The sequence below is a fragment of the Haemaphysalis longicornis genome, unplaced genomic scaffold (assembly GCF_048455015.1).
Source record: "Haemaphysalis longicornis isolate Haplotype H1 unplaced genomic scaffold, Haemaphysalis longicornis Haplotype H1 scaffold_2, whole genome shotgun sequence".
Classification (NCBI taxonomy): domain Eukaryota; kingdom Metazoa; phylum Arthropoda; class Arachnida; order Ixodida; family Ixodidae; genus Haemaphysalis; species Haemaphysalis longicornis.
The window spans coordinates 175,219,075-175,247,048 of NW_027526295.1; the positions used below are offsets into that span (position 1 = coordinate 175,219,075).

General features: G+C 48.9%; 1 protein-coding gene across 2 annotated transcripts in view; it reads right to left on the minus strand.

Moving 5' to 3' along the window:
- Positions 1–16,191: 16,191 nt before the first annotated feature.
- Ap-1sigma (AP-1 complex subunit sigma-2) overlaps positions 16,192–27,974 on the minus strand; it is a 40,079-nt gene continuing 28,296 nt past the window's right edge. Inside the window, exon 5 of one of the 2 annotated variants that reach the window (XM_077698687.1) lies at positions 16,192–20,455. In XM_077698687.1, coding sequence (XP_077554813.1) covers positions 20,411–20,455 — 45 coding nt within the window. In that variant the 3' untranslated portion in view covers positions 16,192–20,410. Of the gene's footprint in view, positions 20,456–21,436; positions 25,441–27,974 lie in introns of those variants that run through there. The other variant, XM_077698689.1, reaches the window with a different exon arrangement.

Here is a 27,974-nt window from a genome sequence, read left to right on the forward strand (position 1 = left end):
ACGAAATCTTTCGAATAAACCTAGCTTGTATTTTGTCTGCATGACCTCAAGGACCGCGTTTACGTACTTGCTCTGTTTCCGCCGGATTTGTACTTGGCTTACTTTTACGGTTGGCGGTAATCATTTGTGAAAAATTTGGTATGCTCGACAAACAGGTTCACGTAAATGGCGATGTCGCTTATGCCAGATGGCCAGTGTTGTGTCAGACCAACGCGCCCGACGACTGTGCAGCATCGGCCGGTATAGTGCGCGCCGTACATACTGGTGCTTCTGTTTACGTGTTCGTTCGTAACTTTCATTGTTTACACCACCATTCTCACTGCTATAAAGAAGAATGGCACTAAATTTAAGCGCAAATACTCGTTCTGCAAGTTTATAATCTCTGCTTAATTTGCGTTGAATTTTGCCGGCGGCAACCAATCGCAACCAGCTGCCCACAATACGTCATGAGTTCAGTGTGAAAAAGCGGCGGGGTCTCGCATGCCTATTCTCTATTTTTCTCGTTATACAGCTTATTTCAGTGAAATTCTCATTAAAAGTGGTATCAGTGTTATTCTAACGAGGCAATTTCGATAACCAACTTGTATTTTGTCTTCATGGTACCTTTAAGGTAGTTTCTGATAGAGAGAGAGGGAGAGAGAGAAAGAGAGAGAGAGGGAAGCGAGTGAGATTAAACTTTATTAAAAGAAAGGGTCAAACAGTCGATTTCCTCAGCTCGGGACCCCGTTAAAGCGTCCAGTCGCCTCAGCCCGGCGGATTAGTTGAAGGTGATCTTTGACGCTCCAGCCATTCTCAGATCTACATCCTCATCTTAAGATGATGATGTAGATCCATCGTCAGATCCACAATCACTCAGATTGCCTCACAGGCTAAACCAACCCCCCCCCCCCCGCAAATTGCGGGCGCTTCTGGTCGAGATGTCCCATAAGTCAAGAGGTCCAACGAGAAAAGCGGAGAAGCGGATGAAAATAGACGACAATAACGCAGAATGGCAAGCCAAGACGTAATGAGACGCCAGAGATGCACACAACGGGGGGACAGGAGAAGCTTACCGAAAAGATAAACGAAGTGACGCAAACCATTGCGGGTGGCATAGCTAAACTCCAACAGTCCATCGGCATAATGTTCGGCAGACTAGACGCACCGGAAAGCCAAAGTGAGTCAGCTGTGAGAACTTCACGTAGAGATAAGTCGTATCTACGTCCGTCCTCGCAAGATACCTATGACCAGGCAGCTGCCCCACTCGAGCTATTCATGGCTAGCCGCAAGGGGAGGCAAGAGCAAAAACTTTTAGTGTGGCAATGGAACGCCAGAAGCATCAAAGGAAAACTTGGAACACTCTCACAGTTCCTTTAGTCATGCACAGGCAAACCGGATGTGATCGCACTGCAAGAAGTCAACTCGTATGCCCTGGATGCATCACCCACGGTGCCCCGGAACAGGGTGACACTAACACGCCTGTCAGCAGGAGAGTAACGGCAGTGCAACGCACGCTACGGCAATCCGGAACGGAGGCAACTCTCACAGAGCTGATACCTCGTAAACCCGGAAAAGGAAATAGCATTTTTATCCTTAACTTATATTGCAGCCAAAGCGGAATTCTGTCCGAACTCCGCAGTCTGATACAGCAAGCAGTACAGAAAGCTAACGCCTGGCCCTTGCTAGTTTTTGGCGACTTCAACGCAGCCCACCCAGTATGGGGATAGCACTACACTCAAGTAGGCGAGGAAACGAACTGATGGCCTCCGTTGAAGAGCAGGAGCTCACGCTCCTCACCGACTGGACTGCACCTACCAGTCTGGGCAAGTGTGTCCATAGACACGTGCCCGGACCTCACGTTTGGGCGAAACATTTCTCAAGCCACGTGGGAAGACACTGGGGAATACCTAGGTAGTGACCACGCAGTTATAGTTACAGCTGTCGAAGGGGAGGAGTACCGATCGAGTAAGTAGTGGTGTAGCCCGCATCGTATACTGGACGAAGTTCCGGGAGCAGCGGGCGATCCAATCTGCCTCAAAAATCGAGAACACTAATAATTGGGCTTCACCAATTCGAAGAGATATTATTAAATCAGCAACGCAAGAAATCAAAGCTACGGTTCAGACTCCAAGTGTCGACCCCAAGTTGTTACATACGTGGGAGGCCCGCCGCAGCCTTACCAGGAGGTGGAACCGGCAGCGCTACAGCAAGAAACTCTCTGCGCAGGACTCAAAATACAGAGTGGAGCTCTGCATTCAAAACTGGCTGCAGCTCTGTGACAGGCTCCGGGGGACCCTCAGCGCATCCAAAACCTGGAAACTGCAGATACCTCATTGATCCTGCGAAAGGCAAATGCGTGACTTGCAAAATAATTAAGACCATTATACCCAAGTTCAAGGGATCGCAAAAGGATCTGCTCGGCAAACTGCAGCAGAAATACCTGCCCATGTACCCCACCCCTTACGCGCGCCTCCTGATTACACGGGAAAGCCAAACCCTCATTACCACGGCTGCAGTGAATGCAGCGCTTCAGAAGATCCGATGAAATACCCTCCAGGTCAGGACCAAGTCACAAACAAAGCACCGGCCAACTTAGATGAAGCCTCTATCGCATCCCTCACGCGCCACTACAATCGCTGCTGGGAGCGCCGAACTAAACCACTCGAAGCGCGCGCGCGCGAGAGAGAGAGAGAGAGAGAGAGAGAGAGAGAGAGAGAGAGAGAGAGAGAGAGAGAGAGAGAGAGAGAGAGAGAGAGAGAGAGAACTTTATTGCATCCATGCCATTCAGGTGGCGCTTGTAGCCGGTGGCATACACCACTCACCGGAGACTGCCACAGCCTTATCGATTAACCGGACCTGAATGTCCAGATCGGAGCTGCGGAGCGCGGCCTCCCAGTGCTCCTCCTCAGAGGTGATAGGTGGAACGTATTTTGTGGACATGCCCATATGATGTGAGAAAAGGTGGCCTGATCTCCGCACAGGCGACAGGCCGAGGAAAGACTTGGGTGTATGTGTGTCAGACGAGCTGGGTTGGGAAGGTGTTTGTTTGTAGTAAATGCCAAATGTGCGCTCTGTTATTATCCCCTTGCTGGTCCGCCGGTGGGTAGATCCGGCGGGAGAGGTGGTAGTGTGTTGTGATGTCATGAAATGTGACCAGGCGATCCCTCGCACACCGCGCTCCGTGATAGGCATAGAAAGTATACACCCTGCCCGGATCGTGAGCCCTCGGGCGAGTTTCTGTAGGGATTGCCTGGCCTCGATCATGTGGGCGAGGCGGCTGTCGATTTGCCGCACGTCTTCGTCCGTTTCCACTTCCGTGGTCGCGAACGAGATTGCTTGCACGATGTCTTTCGACCACTTCTCGATGTCCGTGATCTCGCCCTGCGGTTCCAGGCACTCCGCTCTGAAGCGGGTCCAGTCGGTGAGTTTGTGTTTTCGCCGGCTTCCGTTGGACCTGACGGCGGAGGTCGGTAGGTCCAGCTCGATGATAAAGTGATCACTGCCCAGGTTGTGGCCCGTGTTCCGCCACTCGACCCCCTTCTTAGCCGACGTCCTCGTGCGGACGAATGCCAGGTCTGGGTTGGTGTCGCGCGTGACGGAGGTGCCGATGCGGGTGGGCGCCGCTGTGTCCGTGTGGAGGGTGAAGCCGGCGTCGGCCGCCGCGTCCAGCAGGTCTCTGCCCTTGACTGTAGTGCGGTGGTAGCCGAGCTCTTTGTGTGATGCGTTAAAGTCCCCACAGATGGCGATGGTGTCTGTCGGTGCCGTGCGTAACGCCTTGTGCATGAGTTTCTTGAATTTTTGGTGCCGGTGCGTAGGGTTACTGTAGATGTTGATGAGAAGAAAGGACTCCTTCTTCTTCTTGCCGATGACTACCTCGGTCGCGCAGTGTTCGATGGTGCTGCGTCCGAGGAAGTATTCGTGCTTGAAGAAGGTGAGCCCTTTCCGAATGAAGGTGCACACCCCTTGAGCGGCCCCCTTACCGCAGTCCCTTGCGCTGGGGGGGCTTGCGTGCGTACGGTAGCCCGGGAGGGTTGGTGCGTTTTCGGTGTGAGTTTCTTGAACCATGATGACGTCAGGGGGCGCCTCGAGGCTCTGCAGGTGTTGCTGTAGTACCGCCTTTCTGCACTGGAACCCGTTGGCGTTCCAGTGCCAGACCTTTAGGCTCGAGCATGTTGCTGGTTTGACGGCCATGATGCAGGTGGTGATTGAGCGGGGTGGTTGCGGTCGTTTGGCGCGTCGTCGTCGCGGCCCAGCTTTCTGTAGAGAAACTCCTGCAGTGCGTCGAGGCGGCGTTCCACCGCTGCGAAACGTGCATTTACCCGGTGCTCAAAGGCGTCCATGCGCTTTTCGAGTCGGTCGATTCGTTCGGTGCAGCGGCGGAGGCGCACGGCCACACTGATGCCTCCTTGGCCTACAGAGACGATGGAGACGCCAACGCCATAACCGCACACTACGCAAGCGGGTGGCCGAACTCGGACGCGCCATCGAAAAGTACAGCCGCGAGCTCTTCGCACAGCGATGGCATGCCATCTGCAGCGAGGCGGACGGGCAGCTCCACCAGGGTCGAACCTGGAAATTACTCCGCCACCTCCTCGACGAAACGAAGAGCAAAGAGTACCAGCAACACCGCCTGGATCAAATCATACACACTACCATCAAGAAGCTGGGGCAGGAAGAGACGTGCAAACGCCTCAACGAACGCTACCTCCCGAGCACACCTAGCGAGAATCACGACAGATATCACGGCCCGGCCAACCCAACCCTCGACCGCGACATCGATGAGTGGGAAGTCCGGGCGGCCCTACAGAACCTCAACTGCAAGTCGGCGGCCGGTCCGGACCGGGTCACCAACAAAGCCCTCCGCAACCTCAACGACGGGGCCATCGCGGCCCTCACGGATTACTTCAACCGGTGTTGGCGCGCGGGAACCCTCCCGCGACAGTGGAAGGCAGCCAGAACGATCCTCATCCCCAAGCCCGGCAAGCCACCTGGCATCGAGAATCTGCGCCCGATATCTCTCACATCGTGCGTGGGCAAGGTGCTCGAGCACGTCCTCAACAACAGATGGCAGCGCTACCTCGAAGACGAAGGCCTCTACCCCGACGCCATGTTGGGGTTTCGTGAAAGGCTCAGCACCCAGGACGCCATGATCCTGCTACAACACGACATCCTTGACGTGACCGTCCCTACCCAAGACAACAGGGCGGTGCTGGGCCTGGATCTACAGAGCGCCTTCGACAAGGTGCGTCACTCAGCCATCCTAGCGCAGGTCTCGCGCCTGGGCCTGGGGCAGAGATCATACAACTACATCCGCGACTTCCTGTCGCACCGGACGGTGGAAATACAAGCGGGCGACCTGCAGCTACCAGAGAGGGAACTGGGCAGCGTAGGCACCCCCCAAGGCTCGGTGATTTCGCCGGTGCTCTTCAACCTCGTGATGATCGGCGTGGCCCAGCGACTTTCGGGGATCCCACAGGTTCGCTACACCATCTACGCCGACGACATTACCTTGTGGGTCCCCGGAGGGAGCGACGGCCACATTGAAACGACACTACAAGAGGCAGTCGACGCCATTGAAGACCACCTGGCCAACACCGGGCTGAGGTGTTCCCCGCAAAAGTCCGAACTGCTCATCATCCCACCACCGGGCAGGTACCGCAAGAAAGCAGAGGAAGACTCCACCACGATCACACTACGCACGAGCGACGGCACCGTCATCCCCAAAGTGAGCAACCTCCGAGTCCTCGGCATGCTCCTCGAAGCAAGCCGAAGCAACGGCGCCACGGTGGACCGCGTCATCACGAAGCTGGGCATCGCCACCCGCCTCATCAAACGCATATCCACAAGACGTCACGGAATGAAAGAGCCCAGCCTCCTACGGCTGGTACAATCCTTCGCCATGAGCCACGTGGCCTACGTGGGGGCCTTTCACCCGTGGAAGAAACACGAGAGAGACAAGATCAACGCGGCCATTCGCAAGACCTACAAAGCCGCGCTGGGGCTAATCAACAGCACCAGCACAGAACGACTACTGCAACTGGGCCTCCATAACACCCTGGAGGAAATCAGCGAGGCCCAGAGAACAACGCAACTCGACCGCCTCTCATCCACGAGGGCCGGTAGGAATATCCTCGAACGGCTTGGCTACGGCCGCGGCCGAGCGGGGACGGAACCGCAAAACACACAGAGCCTCCCAAGAGAGATGCTCCAACGCATCAAGGTACTCCCGCTGCCCCGCAACGTCCACCCCGATCACAATCCGGGACGCAGGGCGGCCAGGGCCAAGGCCCTCACCGAGGCGCACACAAACGACACGGGCGCCCTCTACGTGGACGCAGCGAGATACCCAGACCGCCCGAACACCTACGTGGCCGTGGCGGTGAAGGCTACAACTGGTGATGTGTACAGTGCGTGCAGTGTCCGTGCTCCGACCGCCTTACAGGCAGAGGAGGTGGCGATCGCGCTCGCGCTAACACACCCGCGGTGTACCACAGTACTTAGTGACTCGCGTTCGGCCATCGCGAACTACGCTAAGAACACAGTGTGCGATAGGGCAGTGAGTACAGTGCAGTGTCGTGCAACGTCCGGCGAGCTGGCGACGCCTGTCACCCACATCCGCTGGTTTCCGGCGCACACGAGCGTCGAAGCCAGCAGGCACCCCAACCGCAACGAGACAGCGGACGCCGCCGCGCGAGAACTTTCCAACCGCGAGGCGCCCCCCCGCTCCTCCCCGGCGGACGGGCACCCAGAAACCGAACAAGAACCCCTCGCGTCGTACGGGGTAATACTACAGTGGTACAGGCTCGGCAGGCGACTCAAGCCGCCCCCCCACCCCAAGCTCACCAGAGCGGAAGCCGTGCTATACAGACAACTACAAACGAACTCGGTGATCACCCCGGTGCTGGCGCGCCACGTGTGTCCAGAGGTCTACGAAAGTGTGCTGTGCAGTGTGTGCGCGAGAACGAACGCAACGCTAGCCCACTTGCTGTGGGGATGTGAACGACACTCGCTGGAGGCAGACGGAGCAACGCGCCTGCCCGAGGACATTACGTATGCCATGAACTCGGGTGAGCACGAGGTGCAACTACGAACTATCCAGCGGCTCGAGGCTGCTCTCGCAGGGCAGAAGCGCAGGGAAGCGTCGTCGGGGGGTCGGCGGGTCAACACCCGAACACCCACCACGCACCGACCGCGCCGACGCCCGCGAGGCACTGCTTCGGGGACGACCTAGTACTCGTCTAGGAAGGGCAGGCCCTGCGTGGCCGAGGTCCCTACCCTCCGCAGGAACCTTCAATAAAGTCATTTTCTCTCTCTCTCTCTCGGGCGAGTTCGTGGGCCGTCTCATTACCCTCGAGGCCGGAGTGTGCGGGTGCCCAGGTCAGGCATATTTTCTCGTCTGGGGATAGCCATCGAAATTTTTTCAGAATTTTGAGTGCCACTCGTGATAATCTGCCTGTGGCGAAATTTCGAATTGCAGTCTTTGAATCTGAAATGATTGTCTGGGGGGTTGGATTTTGTAATGATGGCTAAGGCTATGACCGCCTCTTCCGCCGTTTCCGGGCGGGTGACTCGTATGGTCACCGAGTTTAGTAGTGTTTTGGAGAAGTCTGTTATAGCAACCGCGTATGGGTCGTGGTGTCTGTACTCTGCCGCGTCCACATTGATGGTGTTTGGGTTATTCCTGTGTAATTTATGGAATACTTCTGCCCGTTTATTTCTCCTGGCTATGTGATGTTCATGGTTCATGTTGCGTGGCAGAGGTTTGAGAGTTAGCCTTGCGTGGTATAAGGTGGAGGGGTGTATAGTTCGTGTGGTGTTCGATAGATAGCTCTTGGAGTATGTGTCTCCCTGCGGCTGATCGTGCGAGTCTTTCATGCTGGCTGGTTAGGTGGGCCTCTATCAGCTCGCATACTGTATTATGGAGGCCTAAACCGTCGAATCGGGCAGTGGGTGTGCCAGGGATAAAGCGAAGTGCACGTTGGTATGTTCGCCTGCGTGCGCATCGACCCGCTCTAATTCTTGCCTGGTTAAGAAGGTAAGGCAGCGAGTATAGCAAACGAGTGAGAACGAAGGCCTGCAGAACGCGGACCTTTTCATTTTCTCTCAAGCCTTTATGACGGTCCGTTATTCTGCGTATTAAATTGGCTGTTTGTGTCGCGTTTCTTTCCATGCGATCTAGGAATTCTCCATTCTTTTCTATCATTCTGAATAAGTAACCCAAGTGCTCCGAGGTCCGCCTAATACCTAAACCACGCATCGAAAACCTAGGGCCGTTTCCGACGCTCTTCAGTTAAAGGATTCCCCAATACCGCACCCACGCTATAGCTTATTGCACCAGCGTTACGGAAAAAACAAAAAAAAAAACATTATTCCGGTTACATCAGCTTCAGATATATCCCGTTGTGAAGTCACATCCACCGGCCGTGGCGACGAGTCGGCGGCGGTGGAGAGAAGTTAAATGGGGACTGTAACCATACTCTCTCCGTAGATGCTCATGCTTCACTGTGGAACACGCACACAATGTGGGAAAGCCACCTTACAAAGAACAAGCTTACACCAATTTTCTTACAATCGGCTTCACCATTAAACACACATGCACTGCGGGGAGGCGGAGGGATAAAATTTATTTTCACCAGTATTCTGGACCCATGGCGATGAAGAACTTTTTTCAAGGGCAATACAAGCTGTCTTATATCAAAATACGGAGGCCCGAGGACCTTGCTTTATATTACTTTAATTTATTTTCGTACGCTGGACATTGCTGGATTACATTCAGCCAGTGTGTCACCGAAGACGATCTGCTGGCTTCTAGCTATACACAGATTTGTTGGAATAACAATATAGGAAGAATTTACATGGCTGCGACAGAAGCACATCCCAGCGAGCTAGCGCAGTGGCGAAATAACACGTCCAGACCAGCTGACGCTGACTTCGCTGCACCTTCCGATTCCAGCTTGCCGTTTACATGACGCGAACGCGACAAAAACTGCGTTCACTGCGCTTCAGTCGCAGCCATGTAAACGGGGTCATAGACGTTTAAGTGCACCCTATGGTACGAATTGAAACGATGCCACAAGACATGCACGTACAGCGGGTATACACAAGAAAAATAAATTAAAAACTAAAAGACGCAACAGTAAACTCAGTTAATAAAGGTTTGCCACGTATCTGCTTGCATCACTACAAATGTCGAAAGATAATAGAGCCGTCTGCCGGCCCCTGTCCCGAAGCTATTTCTCTGCTCCCGTACCTCACGCTGTTCCCCACCCTTCTCACTCTCTCGTGATTTTTTTAATTTACAGGTACACACCGATTTGACTTCGTGCATGAAGTCTAGCAGCTGTCGATGAAACGGTCCGTCCACCCAGCGCTGCAGGTATGGCTGGCGGACGGGGTGGAGGCCGGTTGCACGAAGATGCGGTGCAGTTCGGAAAGGTCTACCGCAGATGCCGTACATTCACGTTTTGAATGACTGAGTCTCATATGGGCAGGTGCAGCCGTATGTGCCGCAATGCAGCGATGGCAAAGACGCAGTCCCAGATGGCGTGAGTGACATACCAACGCGTAGTCTCCCAGGCGCAGCACCCTCTCGGCGAGTTAAGTCACCAGGGTGGTTTGAACCACACGGGAATGATGAGAACTCGTGTGGTGCGCCGCAGATCTTTCTTCTGTTTTGCCAGGCTTCCGCCAAGATCTTCTGGGAAACGGGGCAGTTGTCACATCACACTACACATGTAGGCGACTGGCCGGGTCTGCCTCCTAGAGTCCCCACTTCCAGGTGCATCTGAACGAGGTATCCAGTCTGTGTGGATCTGCAGTGAGCGCTTCTTGCTAGGTGATGAATTACTCCTGTGAAAGAGGTACCTTGTGCCACGTGACGGATGTCATTAATGGAGCTCGGGCATAGTGTCAATTCCTATTAGCCGAGAGTAAGGCCCTGCCTGGACAACAGGCAGCGTTAAGGTCATAATGTGCTACGGCTAATTCAGCGAGATGTGCTGGCGGCAACAAATTATCCGCGTGTGAGCCTGTTTTTCCAGCATTTATAGGGTAGCTAAGGGCTGCAGTGTGCACCATGCCATTGTTGACGCTGGAATCTACAAATGCAATTGCCGTGTGGTGTCTGTGCCATGCGGGCGAGAGACCAGGACCGTGGCCTGGGAGCCTTGGACAGTACCCCCAAAGCTTATTCAGCTCGTTAGCCGTCGCAGAGAGAGAGAGAGAGAGAGAGAGAGAGAGAGAGAGAGAGAGAGAGAGAGAGAGAGAGAGAGAGAGAGAGAGAGAGAGAGAGAGAGAGAGAGAGAGAGAGTAATAATTATGTTGCGCCTGCTTAGTACTCACTTTTCAGGGGACCTCTGCGACGTCTTCAAGCTGTTGCCTTATGTATTCCATGCACCAGTAGCTTTTACGGTTAACTGGTGCTTGTTACGGTAAGCCATCCCTTGTGCGATTGTGTGTACGGTTGTGCTGTTTTACAGGACATGATCTCGGTCTAGTATGACATTACATGTGGAAAAAGTAAGGGGTGGTCTCCCCATATTTTGTGTAGCCTAGATGGAGTTCCCCAGGCGTCTGAGCTTTTCTTACCAAGGTGGAGCGCCCTCTTTCCCGTGGAGTAGAGCTTCAGTTTAGGTGCTGTCGGGACCGTGACCGTTTCGTCCTATGTTGTTGGCAGAAATCCCAGGCTGCAGCTTTTCGGGCGAGCTCATTAACTTTTCGTTACCTGCCACCCATTTGTTCCCAGATATCCAGTACTGTTACAGTCCCCTTGATATGCTGTTGTCGATGGTCGTTCCTATGGGTCGCGGCAGTTCCAAGCTTAGCAGTTGGTTTTAGTGGGGCATGATGTGTGGGCAATGACAGTGCCGATGGCTGTGAGTTCAGCCCAGATGGGTTCCACAGGGGAGATGTATTGCTGGTATTACATTTTTCCCTTGAGGTGGGCATGCGCTACTCTTGCTGCTGTGTCTGTGTCTGCTGCATCTCGTGGTTACTGAATTGGTCCGAAGCTGCTTGTCTATCCAAATATTTGGCTCGAATGCTCCTTATGAATTTGTAGCATTGGCAACGCATGTGTCTGAGACGTTCTGTGCGTACAATTGGCTGTTGTGGTGTGTTCCTCTGTGAGGAGAGGAAGCGTCGTGCACGAAGAACGACGCCGCAAGCAGCGCAGGGAGTTCGCCCGCCGTCTCCGTGCCGCGAAAACTGCAGAAAATCAGGCCCGCGACGCCGAGCGCAAGCGTCAACGTTGGGCCAACCTTGCAGCCCGTCCACTCGTGGTGACTTTGCGAAGCAGCACGGGCAACATCTCAATAAACACTGCAATAAACCCAAGCCAAACGAGTGCGTGTCTGCAGTGCTCGGCATAAAGGGGCCGCCCCTATTCAGCTTCGCAGGTCGACAATATCCACAAGTTGTAAGGGCCGAACATTTCTAAGTTCGTCGTGCCTGGCATCCAAGCAGTGTATGTGAATGACGTACGCGGCTGACTGCCTCGCAGGCTTCTCTGTAGCTGGAGCTATGAAAACATTTTCGAGCACTGGCAGCTGAGCACTTCCGCCATTTTCAGGACTGGATTATGCCCACTTAGCCAACCCGTGGGGCATCGTCTCTTTAATCAGCCACAGTACTGAGTGCGTAGTGCCGGCAGCTTTGAGCTGCAGGATTCCTCAGCCGTATTCCTGCGTCTAAAAAGGTCCAGTTCTATGGACTCGCTTTTACGCGACCTTTTCAAGGGGGGCAAGAACAACAGATGACATCCTGCTCACTTACCCACAGCTTGCGCTTTACCTGAATGCTCCCATTTACAGTAATGCAGCTGAAAGCGGTTTGCCTCAGCCGTGTGCGTGCAGATATGCAGTTTTCTCCAAATTGGTTTCCTACAGCTTCTGTTCCGAATTTAATTTTCTTCGGTTAGGCACCAGCTGCAAGCTTTGAGCAGTCCCCAATTAGCACATGCCAAAATAACGACAGAAAAGCTGCATCGGCACTCAATCCTTGGGTATCTGCATTTACTGAGGAGCATTATTTCCAGTCTGTGCACTGAATTCGAAGTACTACTTTAGTGCGCGTTCACATATTTGCGCAATTAAGTGAACATCATCAGACACTCGTGGAACCTTTGCACCCATTGTAGTTGTGGCCAAAATCGTGGCAAGGATAGATTCTACTTGAAAGCGCCAACTTGGAACGGGGACAACCACAAGTGGACGAGAACGCAAGCCACTTCGCGATGCTGCTCTCCTGCATCCCAAATTTAAAGTGCACGCCACTGTAACTTAGCTCTTTCGAGTAGAATCACGCTATACCAACTCGGCCAAGCAACCACCCTTGCTTGTGCATACATGAACAGAGACATGTGACTACCACCATGGCCAGTTAGGCTAGTTCCTGCAAGTATGAGATAACAGTGCTTAAAGCTGCGGATGTCTTGACATAGCATATAACATAGTACTGGGCATTAAAGGCTGGTAACTTTTTCAATGAAAGCCCTTTGACATTTTGTTTGACACCAGATGATACTCTATATCGTCATGAAAAATTAAGGTAGGAATGTTAATTTCCCCACTCCCCCCCCCCCCCCCTTCCCCGATGCAAAATGTTGCATCACAAACCACAACGTCAGGTGCCACCGACACGTGTAGAAAGTATGAAAAATTAAAGCCATTCCACTCAACGTGAAAGTTGATGAAAGTGCAGAGAATGTGATTCGCCATAATGGGCTGTAGCGCCGTTATCCGCTCACTGCTACCACCCAAGGTAATACAAATTTCCCGCCTCCGTAGTACTCGCGCGCCAGCGGGAGTTCTATTCTTTTTGTGCTTGCTTTTTCTCCCGCAAGTGACGGCGTTGCACTGCCACATTTTTCACTAAACTATTGCAAAAACCAACCCAACGAGTGGTATGCGATTACTAAATTGAATACGGGTGCTGCCAGTTAATTACATATATTTTGCGTCAAATGTACCTGCAGTTTTTTTGTTTTTTTTTTCGCTAAACAACGGGGAGATGTATGACAAGCGGCAGCATTTGCAAAGTTTCAAACGGTTATGATTGTTTAAACCGCTTGGTTTTCGAAGCCTTTCCGGGATGCCCTACGGTGGAACGTTGGGTCCGTAATCTCGCGGCACTGGCTGATTCCGGCAGTCGTTTGACATCAACATTTACAGCGAGCTACGATGACAAGGCAAGCCCCTAAAGTTCTCTGCACTTCACATGAAAAGTAAGGCCAGAGTCCCTCAAAGCTTACAGCCAGCTAGGACACCGGGCCACTTCTGCTAAAAATCTCTAATCTTTGCCAATTTTTGCCGCATATATGCACCCTGGCAGTAAGCACAGATGACTGTACTCCTCAACCTTTTTCACAAATCTTTCGGCTCACTTATACACTGAGGTGAAGCATCTGGCCGAAATCACCTGAGATGGCAAGCTAGGCTGCCTGTTTGGAATGCTTACTAAGCTAAAGTTCATCTTTCCTAACCAAAATGTGTACCTCATGTACACGTAAAGCAGACATGTATCATGCAACGACCACCGTGTACATGTAAAATATGTTTTACATATACACTGCCATACCCCACTGTTCCTTTCTGGCCCTAGCATGCTCCAGCAATCCTGTTAGCCATTCATGATTCATGACACCACAAGTCTTACTGCAGACAAATATACAGGGCTACAATACATACTAGGTTCTATGCTGTCAACATTTCCCGTCATTTAAAAAGAGGGCACACGAAATGTTTGCAACAATGGGCCTCTTCGATTTTCCACTTCTGGCTCCCCGCGGGCTGCCCGCGGGTAGCCCGAGGATTCCCCGAAGCCATAGGGATACACGGGAAAATCGAATGTTGGACTGCTTCTCGGGGAGTCCGCGGTGAGCCCGAGACTGTAAATCGAAGAGGCCCAATGTGAGCCGAAGTGAGCAGCCAGCGCTTGGCTATGGCCTGCAGTGGCTCCAGTAGCAGCAGTGCAGTGAGCCACACCCCCCAAGGAAGCCAGCGGTGTGGTTTCTGTTTGTGGTACGAGACCAATGAAACGATGTCCCTCTTACAGGCCCTTGCTGGCCACACCAGCCACATCACAGCACTGCTCCTGTGGACTGCGCACCATCATCATCATCACCAGCCTATCTACGCCCACTGCAGCGCAAAGGCCACTCCCATTATTCTCCAATTATCCCAGTCCTGTGCTAACTGCGACCAATTTATCCCCGCAAACTTCTCGGTCTCATCTTCCCATCTAACTTTCTGCCGCTCCCTGCCACGCTTGCCTTCTCTAGGGAATTGCCTTCACATTGCATGCCCTGCCCACGCCCAACTTCTTCTAAATTTCTACTAATGTCCTTAACACGCGTTTGATGCCTGACCCACTCCGCTCTCTTCTTGTCCCTTAATGTTACACCATCTTCCATTCCATTGCTCACTGAGTAGTCCTCAAATTAAGTTGAACCCGCTTAGTGAGCCTCCAAGTTCTTCCCCGTGAGTGAGTACCGGTAAGATGCAGCTGTCATACACTTTCTTCTTCAGGGACAACGGTAGGCTGCCATTCATTATCTGAGAATGCCTGCTGAATGTACTCCGCCCCATTCTTATCCTTCTAATTATCTCAGCCTCATGGTTGGGTTCCGTTGTCACTACTTGGCCTAAGTAGGTATATATGCTTACCACTTCCCCTGCCTCGCCACCTATCTCAAACCGCTGTGCTTTCCCGAGGTTATTAAGCATTTGTTTAGAAATGCACATCGCGACGGCATCATGACGGACTGCACATCATGACGGCCATTCTTTTGCAGTATCTCGCCTGTTTTTGGCATTGTTTTTTTCCGAGCTCAAGTGCAAGTGAGATTACTAGTACTCAAGCCAAAATAGAATACCTACGGAGCTCCAGCTACAAAGTTAATATTTTGTTCCCAAATGCATCGTAAAAAAAGGACAAGGCCAAAAAAGGCTGCATCTTTTCTGTAAAGGTCCCCTCTGCAAGCGTACTGCTCCCGCATACCAGCACCCCTCCTGTCCCCCATAGAGTTTCTCAATATTGCTAGTGAGAAACTCTATGCTGTCCCCTTCACGCACCAACCTACTTTTGACCCGTTTTTTACCAGCGCCCGTTTTTTTCCCTTCAAGTAAATTCCTGGAGCTTTCTGCTCCTTCTGACACCGCGAAAAGGACTTGGCACTCAGTCTAAGCCCACAAAAACGCACGCACACCTGGGGCGGCATTCTCGTGTTTTGTCCGTTTCAAAAGTGTCCGTATTGAGCAAGCCCTGATTGGCTAAAAGCGAACACCCAGATGTGACGCCATGCAAACACGGCGGAGCTACGAGCCACGGTTTCTCGGAGCAGACGATTTGGAGCAGACGACTTTTCGTCGCCTTGTTGTTGGTTCGCCGGCGGAACAATAAACGCATAAAAGATAGTTTAAAATAGGTTTAGTTGTTTAAAATGTGTTTACAAGAACAGTTGCGCAAAAGTCAACCCAAATCCCGCCTACACCTAGAAGTACGTCACAGCAAAATGGACGCAAAACGGACGTTTTCAAAACGGACAAGCACGAGAATACCGCCCCTGTTGCGAGTTTTGCCTGCCCTCCCATGCTCTAGGTGCCACTGACAATACTTCTGTCACCCCTGGCCTGTTATCTGGACAGGAATCTGCTCAAGCTGCCCCATACCGTCTATACGTTACCAACAGCAACATCACCCAGGTGACACAAGGCCTGCACATCTTCTCACCCACCGAAAGCACTGCTAGTTGAGAAAAAAATGGTGATGCCCACTAAATGCAGGAATCAGGCAAGGTGATCGTACAGAAGCGGGCAGACAGCATTGATAACTGAGGCCGGCTCGCCGGTAGTCATCGTATGCCAAGCACAGACTTGCTGCCCTGCAAAAAAAACCAGTGGCGCCGCACGATCTCCCATGAACGCTACCTACATGACCGCTGCGAAGAGAAACCAAAGAAGTAATGAGACATGTGACAAGGACAACTAGTGATTGGAGGAGGATATGGTATAACCTCAATAGGGGATGGAAGCAAATGAATGTAGCTATGCTCCAAGAAGGCCAGCAACATGCGTTGTGTCTCCCAGTCCAAGCAATGTGTGAGCTCAGAAAGCACATGCATTCAGGCACGCACAGTGGGATACACATACACACATCCAGGCCCTTCGTACAACAGGGCGAAGTGGGCAATAATGCTCGAAGAAGAACCGCACATACGTACGTAAGCTTTATTCTATTTCATTTACAACACGGCCTTTACGATGCACAGGGATAAAATGTAAATCGTGACAGCTGCTACAGTCATAAAGAGAAACCGTTTCGAAGACAAACTTTTAGGTGAGACTTAGAGGACTTAGGGAACGCGGAAACGATATGAAACGGATTAAACATAACGGCCACAGTGGTGCACACTCCTGTGGGGGAAAACAAATTGCACTAATCAACAAGAACAACGCCCTAGGCAACACTGCAGAGTTTGTAGTTACTCCAATGTAGCGCATACACAAAAGCACGCTTGGGGACAAGCGCGAAAAATGTAAGACAGAGCCTACAGTGCAAGGGATCAGCGCGCGCACACAGAGAAGATGTGGACAAGACAAGTAAAGTGGCAAAAGGTACCCACACCTTGTGACACTTCTCCCCACAGAAGAAAAAAAAATGTCAAAAGCCCTGCAAGCTTGAAGACAAAAAGTGTTGCATGATTCCTCATCAGGTCAATTTTGACAGGTCTGCACCATCCATAACTTTTGCCCTTTGCTTGTTCCTCCTTCTTCAAAAATGCCCAACAGCGGAGCAGCCGCCCGCAAGTTTTTCATTTGTTTAGTATTACAACCCAAGCAGCAGAAAAACTCCACGCATCTTAAACCTCCACACAATCCCGATAAGGAAGACAACCCAATACGACCCAAGCATAAGGAAGTCATTATTAAGTATCTAAGCAGCAAGCAATGAAGGCCCTTGCACCGTTCCATTGTATCTTTATCACAATTACGTGCACAATATCGTTTTGCGGGCTACACAAAAGCAACTTTACAAACACATTGGTAGCGTAAGTCAGTTCAGTGGCTGTCTAGCCATACAAGAATGTGGCAACCAACGACCTGGCATCAGCAGATCAAGAGGTATTGATACAGTCGACTCCCGTTAATACGAAGTACACGGGAACCGTAAGAAACTTCGAATCAAGTGAACTTCCAATTACAAAGTACAACAACAGCATTACTACAAGTCCGCGGCATGTCTCTCTTCTTGATTTCGTTCAGAATCTCAACTTTTGTTGCAAGGGCTGTTGTGATAGTCGAGACTTTCACTGAAATTGAAGCCTGAAGCTTCCACCACACAAACTGCTCACTTGGTGCTCTACGCACCAAAAGAGGTTGAGGACCTCGAAAGAGAAAGAGATGTGTATGCTGGCGCAAGTCTCAACTGCCCCGCCTCTTTATCAACTGTATGCTGCCTCAGCTACGAGGGTTACATTACACTTACATTAGTACAGAACACAATGCTGTTTTCGCTCTTGAAAATTTTTAATTTTATCCAGAAATAACAGTCAACTTGATGTTTTTTATTTGAGATAACTTCCAATTAACCGATATCGATGGGTTTTAGCTTTGAATTGTCGAGCAGTTTCTGCCATTGGATGGCATGTAAAATTGCCAGGACCATCACATCACTTTTAGGTAACCAAAAATTCCAATTAAGAGACTTCAAATCATTGAGAGTCGACTGCAGTAACACACAGCCTAATGGGGTGTGCAAGTCTTTGAAGAAATGTACACAATGTCTGATGCTGACATTGTTTACCAAGCATTTCTAGCAAAGAGTTGGCATTGCTAGTTCATTAAGTATTTTTTTAGTGTTAAATGCTGTAACAGTGAACAGGAATGTGACAAAACTCGCGTTCAAACATTTTCTTTCACCTCCCTACGCACCACGAACACATTGCATATATATGTCTATACTGCAATATCAGGAACAAAAGAGGAACTTGGTGGGTCTTCGGTGACATATTGTTAAGTAGGTCAACCTATCCAGCAAAATGCAAAGAAAATAGCTGTGACTAACAATCTGAAGGCAGCTCACAACACTACCTGTCTTTCATTTGCTGCAGGTAGAGTTATTTTACCACGGGTTCGTCAAACACAAAAACAGGGGGGAATACAGACATCGTTCTTGTCACGGATGCCCCAAAGTTAATGTGGTACTAAACGAGGTGGCGTGCAAAAATTAAAATCAAGAAAGAAAAGCCAAAGGCTCTTCAACTTTGATTATATGGCATGACTTATTATGCTACTTACATTATCGATTTTCAATCAAACCACTATATTATGCTTCAAATCACAGAAAACAGGCCCATTGCACATTTAGATGAATAGGCCTTATCCCCCCCAAACTCCAACAAGTTGCCAGACAATAACACGTGCTAAACGTCATTAGCAGCTAGCGGCAAATTTTAGTGCAAGGCTCAGTCGATTAGATCCAGCACTAAAATATGACCATTATCATTACTTATTTCATTACAACACTTGTAGTGATCATTATTCCCCCCTTAGGGAATGACTCCATTAAAAAGAGAGTAACTACCCTAGGAGCAGCAAGTAAGTACTCAAGCTTATAAAGATTGACAGAGGATATGCAAAGCATACAACCGTGCACACTAAACTTCCTCACTTGATTCTTCAGGGATTAGCAGGCGCCAATTTAGTCGGAAAACTTGTAAACAGGACAAACTTCAAACAGCCGCAATTTAGAACATCTATATGAACATGAAAAGCTGCCAGCTTTGTGACAGTCAACGAGTTCTGGATTATGACCTGCGCAGCTTTCCTGCATTAGCTTGCTTGAAAACATGAGATCAGGATAACGTAATCTTAAAACGTAGCGAAACTTATGACTTGGGCCGACATATCACAACTCTCCAGCACCTCGTTTTTAAACTTGGCAATGCCCATACGAATGGCCAGCTGTTGACAACGGCGAAAGTCGTCGGTACACTTTGCCAAAACACAACCTTCACGATACAGTTTCAATTCTTCCAATTCTGGCATGCAGGCATATAAAAATGACGAGCCCTTCAACAGAAACAGCTGCTTTTGAAGGCAAAGATTACAACCACAAGGAATTTCAAACACTGAAATTGATTCTCCGTGTGAGGCGATTATATAAGCAACAACAAGTGCGCAATTCCGTCGAACTAGAAGGCAAAATAAATATTGCAAGCCTATGGCACCAGCTGCCCACAGCTGTGGCCTTACTACTTTCCCTGCTCACAGAAACATAATAAAATTGTATACAGAAACATAAAAGTTTCGAAGCAAAAAACAGAAATGCACTGAAAAAAATCTGCAAAACAAAGCTGCCCCACTAGCAAATTTCCTGGGGATGCCTTTTGAATCGAGGAATGTTTTGAGAGATCATCGAGTACTCTACTGTGCACGCAGCTGCCTTGAGCTTACATTGACTACTCTCAAAACGAGGACCAAAGCAAGCTTAACAAGAATAGGAGGGGTGCCTGACTAAGTAGACCATTACACTGTTCTAAAGATTTCATCCAATATTTTGTACAACTTTGGCCTTCAACACCACCGCAGTGTCGTTACTTTTTTGTTTACGGACATACAATGCAGGTAATTTTTTTCGTTATAAGCAGTTTATAACCTAAGCACTAAGTCAAAAGCCCTTAGGAAAGTTAAACATACATGACTTGCCAACTTCTACAAGTAGAAGCCTCCTAACTCAATAAAGCGTAAAACAAAGAAACTATGACAGGAATATCCCTACTACCTTGATTACGCAACTTTTGCATTAGCTAGCAGTCAATACGCGTTGCATAAAGCAGGGTAAGAACATTTTCCTTTACAACTGGGCAACCAAAGGCAACAATAATAATAATCCGAGACATCAGCCGTCATTGCCAACACAGGGCAGCCCTTACAACCTGTGTGCAGAGATAAAGCTGAAACACTGGCAAGCAATTTTTCTATCAACCACAGCCACAGAACGGAGGCGTTCTGCCGTCTCACAGAATCAACCCCAGCACATCAATCCATCGTCACTCGACATCCCCAGTTGGCACAACCACCCACCAAACACACAAACACAGGAGTGCCACTTCTAAAGCACCAATAATCTAGGCACAGGGAACACAAAGCTGGAATATAGAGTAAACTAAGTGGGGGCGAAGGTGGGGGGGGGCCACTTCGCGTTGCGCGCACCGCCTTTCCCTCTCGCCTCCTCCGTCGCTCGCATCCCCGGACGGGCTAAAGGCGCGCGCAGCACAGACACGCAGCAGGGCGGCAAGAGAACACACACTGCTTGGAGTGGAATGCACAACGGTTTCTTTAGGGGGGTGGACAGATTAGAGCGTTCTGCTTCAGAAGTTGGCCGAGAGGGCCGGCCGATCGGCGCTCGGCCGAGGCCCCACGGTCACGCCCTAACCGAGTCCGTGATCCTCAAAAAACCCTTGCGGAGTTTCTTCCTACACGGGGGGAGGGGGCAGAGAGAGAGGGGAGAGGAGAGACAGAGAAGAGGTTCATAGTTAGTGCGCCACCACTGGCCTCGTCGTCAGGTGTCTCGGCAGACGCCAACAGCAAGACGCAACAGTGCTGAGACTAGAGAGCGCGGCGACCCAATGAGGCTTTGGTGAACCAAAACGCCAACCCCTCAACTGCACTGTCGCAACATTTGTATTCACGCTTCAAGTTATTGCTTAACGCCGTGAACCGCACAAATGGCGCGTAAAATCGATAAATCACTCACACTCATCCCGTCTTCTCTTGGCTTGCGTTTGAAGATTGCCGGTTCTACTACGTATTTTTCACCCCGTCGGCTATTAAACGCGGTTCACCTGTTTGTGCCTGGTGATTGAATGCTAACGCCAACTCGCTGCCGCAGTGCGTGTACCGTTTCATATTTGTCGACGCTCACTACGTGAAAGGCACAATGCAGTGTTCAACACCTCTTACACATTTTTCACATGGCAGCAGCCATCATAACTCGCAGCTATATTTCCCGCTGAAGACTTACCCACATCCACTATATTCTACTTTCTATTTTCACAGTTAAAATGAATTGTGGGAGGAACAGTCATTTTTAAAGCTTAAACCTTAAAAACGAGTCTCCATACAGGCTGGAAAAAAAAAAAAATTAGAACTGGCATGCATGCCTTAGCTCAAACAGTTATTACCATCTTTGTGTTTAGCTTTTTGACACAAAAGTTCAATAAACGTAAAACCCATCTCAACCAACAGTGTATAAGTTTAAATCCACACTGCTCAAACATGAGCCCAGCACATTCCACGCAGCAAGCATTCACTGCACACTTAAATGACCGGGGGAAAGAGTTCCAGGGTCACACCCTCAAGTTACACTCAGACGTGCCAAGTTACACTCAGTTACACTCAAGTTACACTCAGACGTGTCGTGTTGTAAGAGTGAAAAGTAGTCTCCAACAACGAGGTTGCACTATCCCAGAAGACGTTTATTGGCCAGCATCCCAAACACATACATCAAGACAAGAAGAACTGTTGCACTACGCCTACAGGTGAGCATAATGTTAAAGACTGATAAACCCTCACCATACCCAGGGCACCTACAGAAGAATGAACCCACTGAGCTAAACACTGAGGCCAGCATGCAGCAGAAATGGTTACCTTCACTGTATACAAGACAACAAATTGAGAATGTGACATACCTACATAAGGCAAGTGACCACACCTGACACAGTATTTGACAGAAATACACTAGAACATTGCAATTTTAAAACATTACTGGACGCCAACGAAAACAGCTAGGAGTAGACAAACTACATGGTGGTGAAACTAGTAGAACACTAAACAAAAGGTTGTTTTGTCCAAACTAGCTCATCCGCACTTAAATTCTGGACGAAGATGGCATTTTACAGCCGATTAGCCTCGCACTACGGTCACAGACGCCACCTCGCTGCTTACTTTTAAGCTGATCTCAAGCCAGGTCCTGACTTCTTGGGCAGCCCTCTCGCAGGCCCGGTAATTTTCTCGGCTCAGGCTTGGCTCAAAAGACGATACAAGTGGCCTGTATTTCCACTTTGCACCGATACAGGGTGCCATCAGTAAACACAAGGATGGAAAATCGATGCCACAAAAACTCGGTTGTTCAATTGCAAAAAACAGCCAATTATGACCAGCCAGCCACCACGATGTCAAAAAAAAAAAGTGCAGCGTTTTTTAAAAAAGCAATCGTCATGCAAAACTTGAGTACGAATGAGCCAGCCATATCTGCACACAGCAGATTTTAAAGTGCTCGCAATAGTGCTCCAACATCCTGTACATCAGAGAGCTCCAAAAACGAAATGGCCATACAATAGGCTAAGGATGTAATCAACAAATCAGACAGCCTGTGGTGGTTGGGCAGAGAGATTCAGTGGTGTGTTTTACAAGCTATTTATAAGCTTTCAAGCAGCAGCAAGAAAGCTGAGTGCTCTAAACGGTTCTTAAAAGCAAGTTTCCCCAAGGCTAGCGCGCGGAAATCTAAACGGCTATTTCAAGGCTTAACAACGCACCATCCGGAGCAGCATTTTTTAACCGTCTGTGAGCAGAAAGTTGAAAACGTTAGCACCAGCAATGATTGAAGCATGCCTGCATACAGGCAAGATAACGAGTTGAATTCGTGCGTTCGTTCAAAAGAACTTTCTACTCGATTTAACCACAGATTATCACTGGAACGTGTTGCTGTGTATATAGATTGTGCTCAACTAGATTTAGCCATCTGTCCAGCCCAGTAAGAGTAGCACCGAAAACCCATTTTTCCCATTAACGGACAGCATAATAGCTTTGATTGTCGCAAGCATTAACAAACAGCTTGGCGTCTAACCATCCAGCGTGCCCACATTTACACACCATTGTTCGTCGCACGTTCACAACCAGTGGCTGATGTTCAATACTAAGTGCAGTAAAAAATGGATCGGGTTTGACATCATTGAAATGTTCCCCATTTTTGTCCAGGCAGCAATTTCTCTATGAAATATTACAGCACTTATTGAAACAACGGCACCTGTGGTGTAAGCTGAGCCAAGAACAGTTCCTGGAGGCCTGTTTAAAATGAATGTACTCGCTTTAGGTACGACACGACTAAGCATTCTATGGCCCCTGTTTTCAAATCAAAGATTGCGAAGGTGTTTGTTAGAGAGCTTAAAGGCCACACCTACCCTATGCTCAGAGTTACTGTTCCATCAATGATTGCCCACAAGGTCATGTAAGAGATGTTGACAACACGCTATACAGGCGCAAAGGACAACACTGAACGACGGAATTTCACGGCGATGGGTAACACCTAGGGTGCGCGGCTGTTAAAGTGGATGAATGCGCAAAAGTGTGCAATGCTAACTGAAAAATGCGCCCCGATAACCTCTTTCCTGGTTTGTGTACAAGATGTGCAAGTAACGGGCATCTGTTGCGACAAACTAGCAACAAAGTCTCCATAAATTAAGTGGCAGGTGAAGATACAAACGGCTGACACACTGGAAAATCACAACACTGCAATCTCAAACGGTGCGACCTTATAAGGTCTGGCCCCTTGGCATGTTGGCAATACCGCAACACTGTTGCAGTGTCAAATGAATGGCCATTTGTCTCGAGATGAGGAATGTAGGAGAAATTGTCAGAGCAAAGAGCACAATGTTATTAGAAACAGATTTGCAGAAAAGAACTGATTGATTTGATTGATTGTAGGGTTTAATGCGCCGACACAACGCAAGCGATGGGGCACACTGTCGAACACACTGGCATTTCGAACACACGGGCATTTCTGCTTTTCGCCTCCATCAGAAAGGGCAGAAAAGAACCCCTATTCTGGCTTTTCTATGGCAACTGAAACCAGACCAGATAATTACAAGGGCCTGCAGTCGATAATAAATCCTTCCGCATTTAAATACAAATACTGTCTAAGTCTAGGGCCTAGACAGTTGTCCAAACGTGAAAAATCAAAAGTGATGTTTCTTTTCAGAAGAACCGCAAAATAAACAAACGTGCCTACCTTCATGAGCAACCCTCAAAGACCACTGCCTTTACGACACTCACGACAGTGTTCTTTCGTTCTCGTTCTAAGACTTTTGATAGGAAATTGTCAGCCTCAAGGCAACGACTTGAGAAATGCCTATGATTAAACGGACTGCAACTTGTGATGGCCTGAAAAAGCTCATTCTCAACCCCCTAGCAACTAGTCAGCTGCATTTTTACTCAACAAAGTCTGATGGAGCATTAGAGCAACCACGCACTCATCTAGAGTGAGCAAGACCAGCAGGACGACATTGGGTCTGCAAGCTGCAAAACGCATACTAATTAAACCACCTGACACACCGCTCCAGCAAAATGTCATTTGAGTTAAAGATTGTCCCTTGATTCGCACCGACTGGTTCGCACTGATGTGCCTAGACATCATTCATCAGCTCCTATGCACCAGGGGTTTTTTACATTGCTGTACTAACATCTCTGGCTTATTCGAATAAAATTTTGCTTGACTTCGACTTAACCATCAATCAAGAAGCCAGGCCATTTTCACCTTGGAATGCAAAGGTGATCCAAGTCTGTAGCAGACATTGTGCTCTTTGCTCCCACAACTCTAGTGAAATACTACCCAAACACCTTAAATAGTGACGGGCCCTAGCTTAGCTTAGACCCCGATGTGTGCTGTTTAAGTTGCAATGTCACCCAATCCTCTAACAACTCCAAACCAACAGATGTGATGACAAAATGTCGTCCCATTTCGCAATCCACCCAGCCAGTATAGTTCGAGCTGAATTCAGGAAGCTACTATGTCTAGGGAACTGCACAACCACGGTGCAACAAGGCACCAATCAGAGTCGTTCTATGCAGGGAAATATTAATAAGGTACGTTGTGTAGAGCCCGCTACCCGCAAATGCGGGGCATGCTTTATCACCATGCACCGGTATACTAGGCGTTTTTGAAAACCTTCGAAAGCTCACTTAGATATCCTGCGACAGCAGCAGGAGGAGCAGCCATTATAAAGGGCACTGGCCGCGGCATTACACAGTGTGCGCGATGAACACTGAGCATGCGGTGCAGTTTTTGTGCACGGCTGTGCCCATCCCTAATGTAGCAAAGTGACACCTTTAACTTTGTTGTACGAACATCTTTCAATCTAATCAATTTCATGCACTTCATGCTACGGCTGTCCAACATTTATCACATGCAGCACAAAAACAGAATTCTAGGATCACCGGCTCCTGCAGCAAAGGATTACATTTTGTGCAGTTCCCCAGGCATAACTGCAGTTCCCTCGACACCAGTCGTTACTCTTCAACTATGCACACAGAGAAAAAAACTGTGACAGAAGGTGGGGTTAATCGGCGGCAAGCCCGCACAAAAGCAAGCTCCTCAACAAACGTAGGAGGGGAGATGGGGAGGTGCGAGGCGGGCAGGGCAGACACCGTGTTAGTCTTGCACGCCAGTCTCAAGCATCTCATCCTTTAACGAGAGTCGGGTCAGACGGGGGAGGGGAGGGAAGGAAGAGAAAAAGAGGGGGGAGGGGGGAAAACAAGAAGAAAACGACAAGCAAGGCTTGTTGTTAAATTAAGCATTGCAACCACACAAACACGCAAGAGAAATCAGCTAGATGCACTGCCGCAAGGGCAAAAGAAATGTTTACGGCAAATGAAAAAATGCGGCATGCAAAGGAATGGCCTAGGATCAATGTAAGCTTTATGCGCCGATGAAGAAAGCAAAAATTTGTTCTATCTGAGCATATACAGACACGAGTATTGCCTGATGCACTTACAGGCCACAATGCAAGAACAAAATGTTAGCGTGTCATCTATGAATGCCAAATATGCATCTACATATCCATTTTGATGTCATGCATCCACAAATGGTTTAAGAGGGCACACTGGTCTTAAAAAGTCTTTTTTTTTTACTTTCCAACCAATTTTAATGAAACTTCATGGGCTTGTTCAGTTTTTTTTTAGCTAAGTTCAAACATCCACTTATTTTTTATCTGCGGTGATTAGTTTCCAAGTTAATTAAAATTCTTCCTTGATTGTTCTTGAGAAAAATCGGGAAAAACTATTCAACCAAAAATTACCAGCAAGGCGTGAATAGATACCAGAAGTTGTGGAGAATGAAATGTGGGAAGCAGTTTTTTTGTTTTGCAATCACATACAAGTTTACATCAACTCTAACTTCTGGTCTTGAAGTGCACCTGCTAACCAATTAAAAATAACACTAATTCAACAACTGCTGATAAACAACATGCAAAATCTGCTTCCCTTATTGGATGGTTTAAACATTCAGCTTCACAGTGTAAAATAAATTATCTTCCTAGCTGCACTACATGCTGGGATGTACCTCTCGAGAATTTCCTATCACTGCGATACCGCTCGTGGCGAAGAAGGGGGGAATTATGGAAAAATTGTTATTTTTTGTTTAAATTAGGCCACTATGGCCTTTATAAGTACCTGCTACTGTGCCAAGTACAAAATTTTCGCAGAAAAAAACTGCAAATCAAGAGAAGTAATACAAAAAAAAAAAAGCTTTTTTGAGCAAAAAGACCAATGTGCCCCCTTGATACACTGTCAGGTGACAACATGCAATGTTACTGTACCAATCACTAGACAGTGCTAGTCTGATGTATCATTAGTTGCAATTTTGTGCCTCAAGAGCCACCAGCCTTTTATGAACCACACTAAAATGGACATATGGCAATAGTCCCTAGGACAGCTGTACCAACAAGCCATGAAGGCAAACTGGGCAAAATCTACCTTAGCAAGTTTTTTTTTTTTTTTTAATTCCAGTTGATAGTTTGTTGACCTTGTCCTGTGGATACTGGGGAACTCCTTGCACATTTCCTTCTATCACAGCAGCTGTTCCACAGGCTTTCACAAACCACTCTCTAAGCAAACAACGAAGTGTAACAAAAAAGGAAGTGGTTTCAACTTCAAACGAGCATTTACAAAAAACAGCTATCTCTTCTGAGACTGCTCTGTAAGGTACGTGTACGGCAAACGATTGTCTTCATGGACGAAATTTCAGTCAGTCAGCCCGAGGGAAGAAGTCTACTGTCTGGCAGACAAGATCCAAAGCAAATACTTCTCCGGTCGGCACTTCAAAAGGTACGAGAAAGGCTTAGACCGAAAAGCTAAGTATTGGAACATGCTAAAAAAAAGTGTGCACTCAAGGCAAGCATATGTACTTGCAAAAGAAACCACTGCCCAAATATTCACTATCCCTACTGATGCTCGGTGCACATGCTTGGATAGGCTACCTGTCAGCGCAAACAATGATGCAATCTTTCGTCCAACTTAGCATGGAAAGCTACAGTGCTAAAGCGTACTGCCAAGCTCCCTGACGCTAATGCTGCCAGTCAAGTTGATTGATTGTGGGGTTTAACGCGCCGACGCAACGCAGGCGATGAGGCGCGCCGTAGTGGAGGGCTCCGGATTAATTTTGACTACCTGGGGATCTTTATCGTGCGCCGAAATCTCGTACACACGGGCGTTTCTGCCAGTCAAGTTACCGAACGTTTAACATCATAGTTTAACATAATAGAAGGCTAAGGATAAATCAGAAGATGGACTGGATCCTACAGAGCCATTTTGCACACGAGGAAAGAGAAATACTACCCTCCAGCCCATTTGTACAACTGCGTTGCTCTTACTCCTTGAAACCGGGCAATCTTGTGGTGATGATGGAGTTTCAACCGCAGCTAAATACTGATTCTTTCCTCACATAAATATTGCCTACATCACACCGAACAACGTATTGCTCACTCTATATTGCTTCCTGCTGAGATTACTCCCAAAATAAAATGACACACCCTCGTACACCGGAACTGGGTGCCTCTGCTCTCGCAAATACAGAGTCGAGAAGCACGGATATTCCGGCAGTAAGCTCATTTAAGAGTCTAACATAAATACTGGGGAATGTGAAGAATCTAGATTCACAACTGCTTTGCACTTCGATTTCGTACTGGCGATAGCCAAAAAACATTATCGGCACGGTACAAC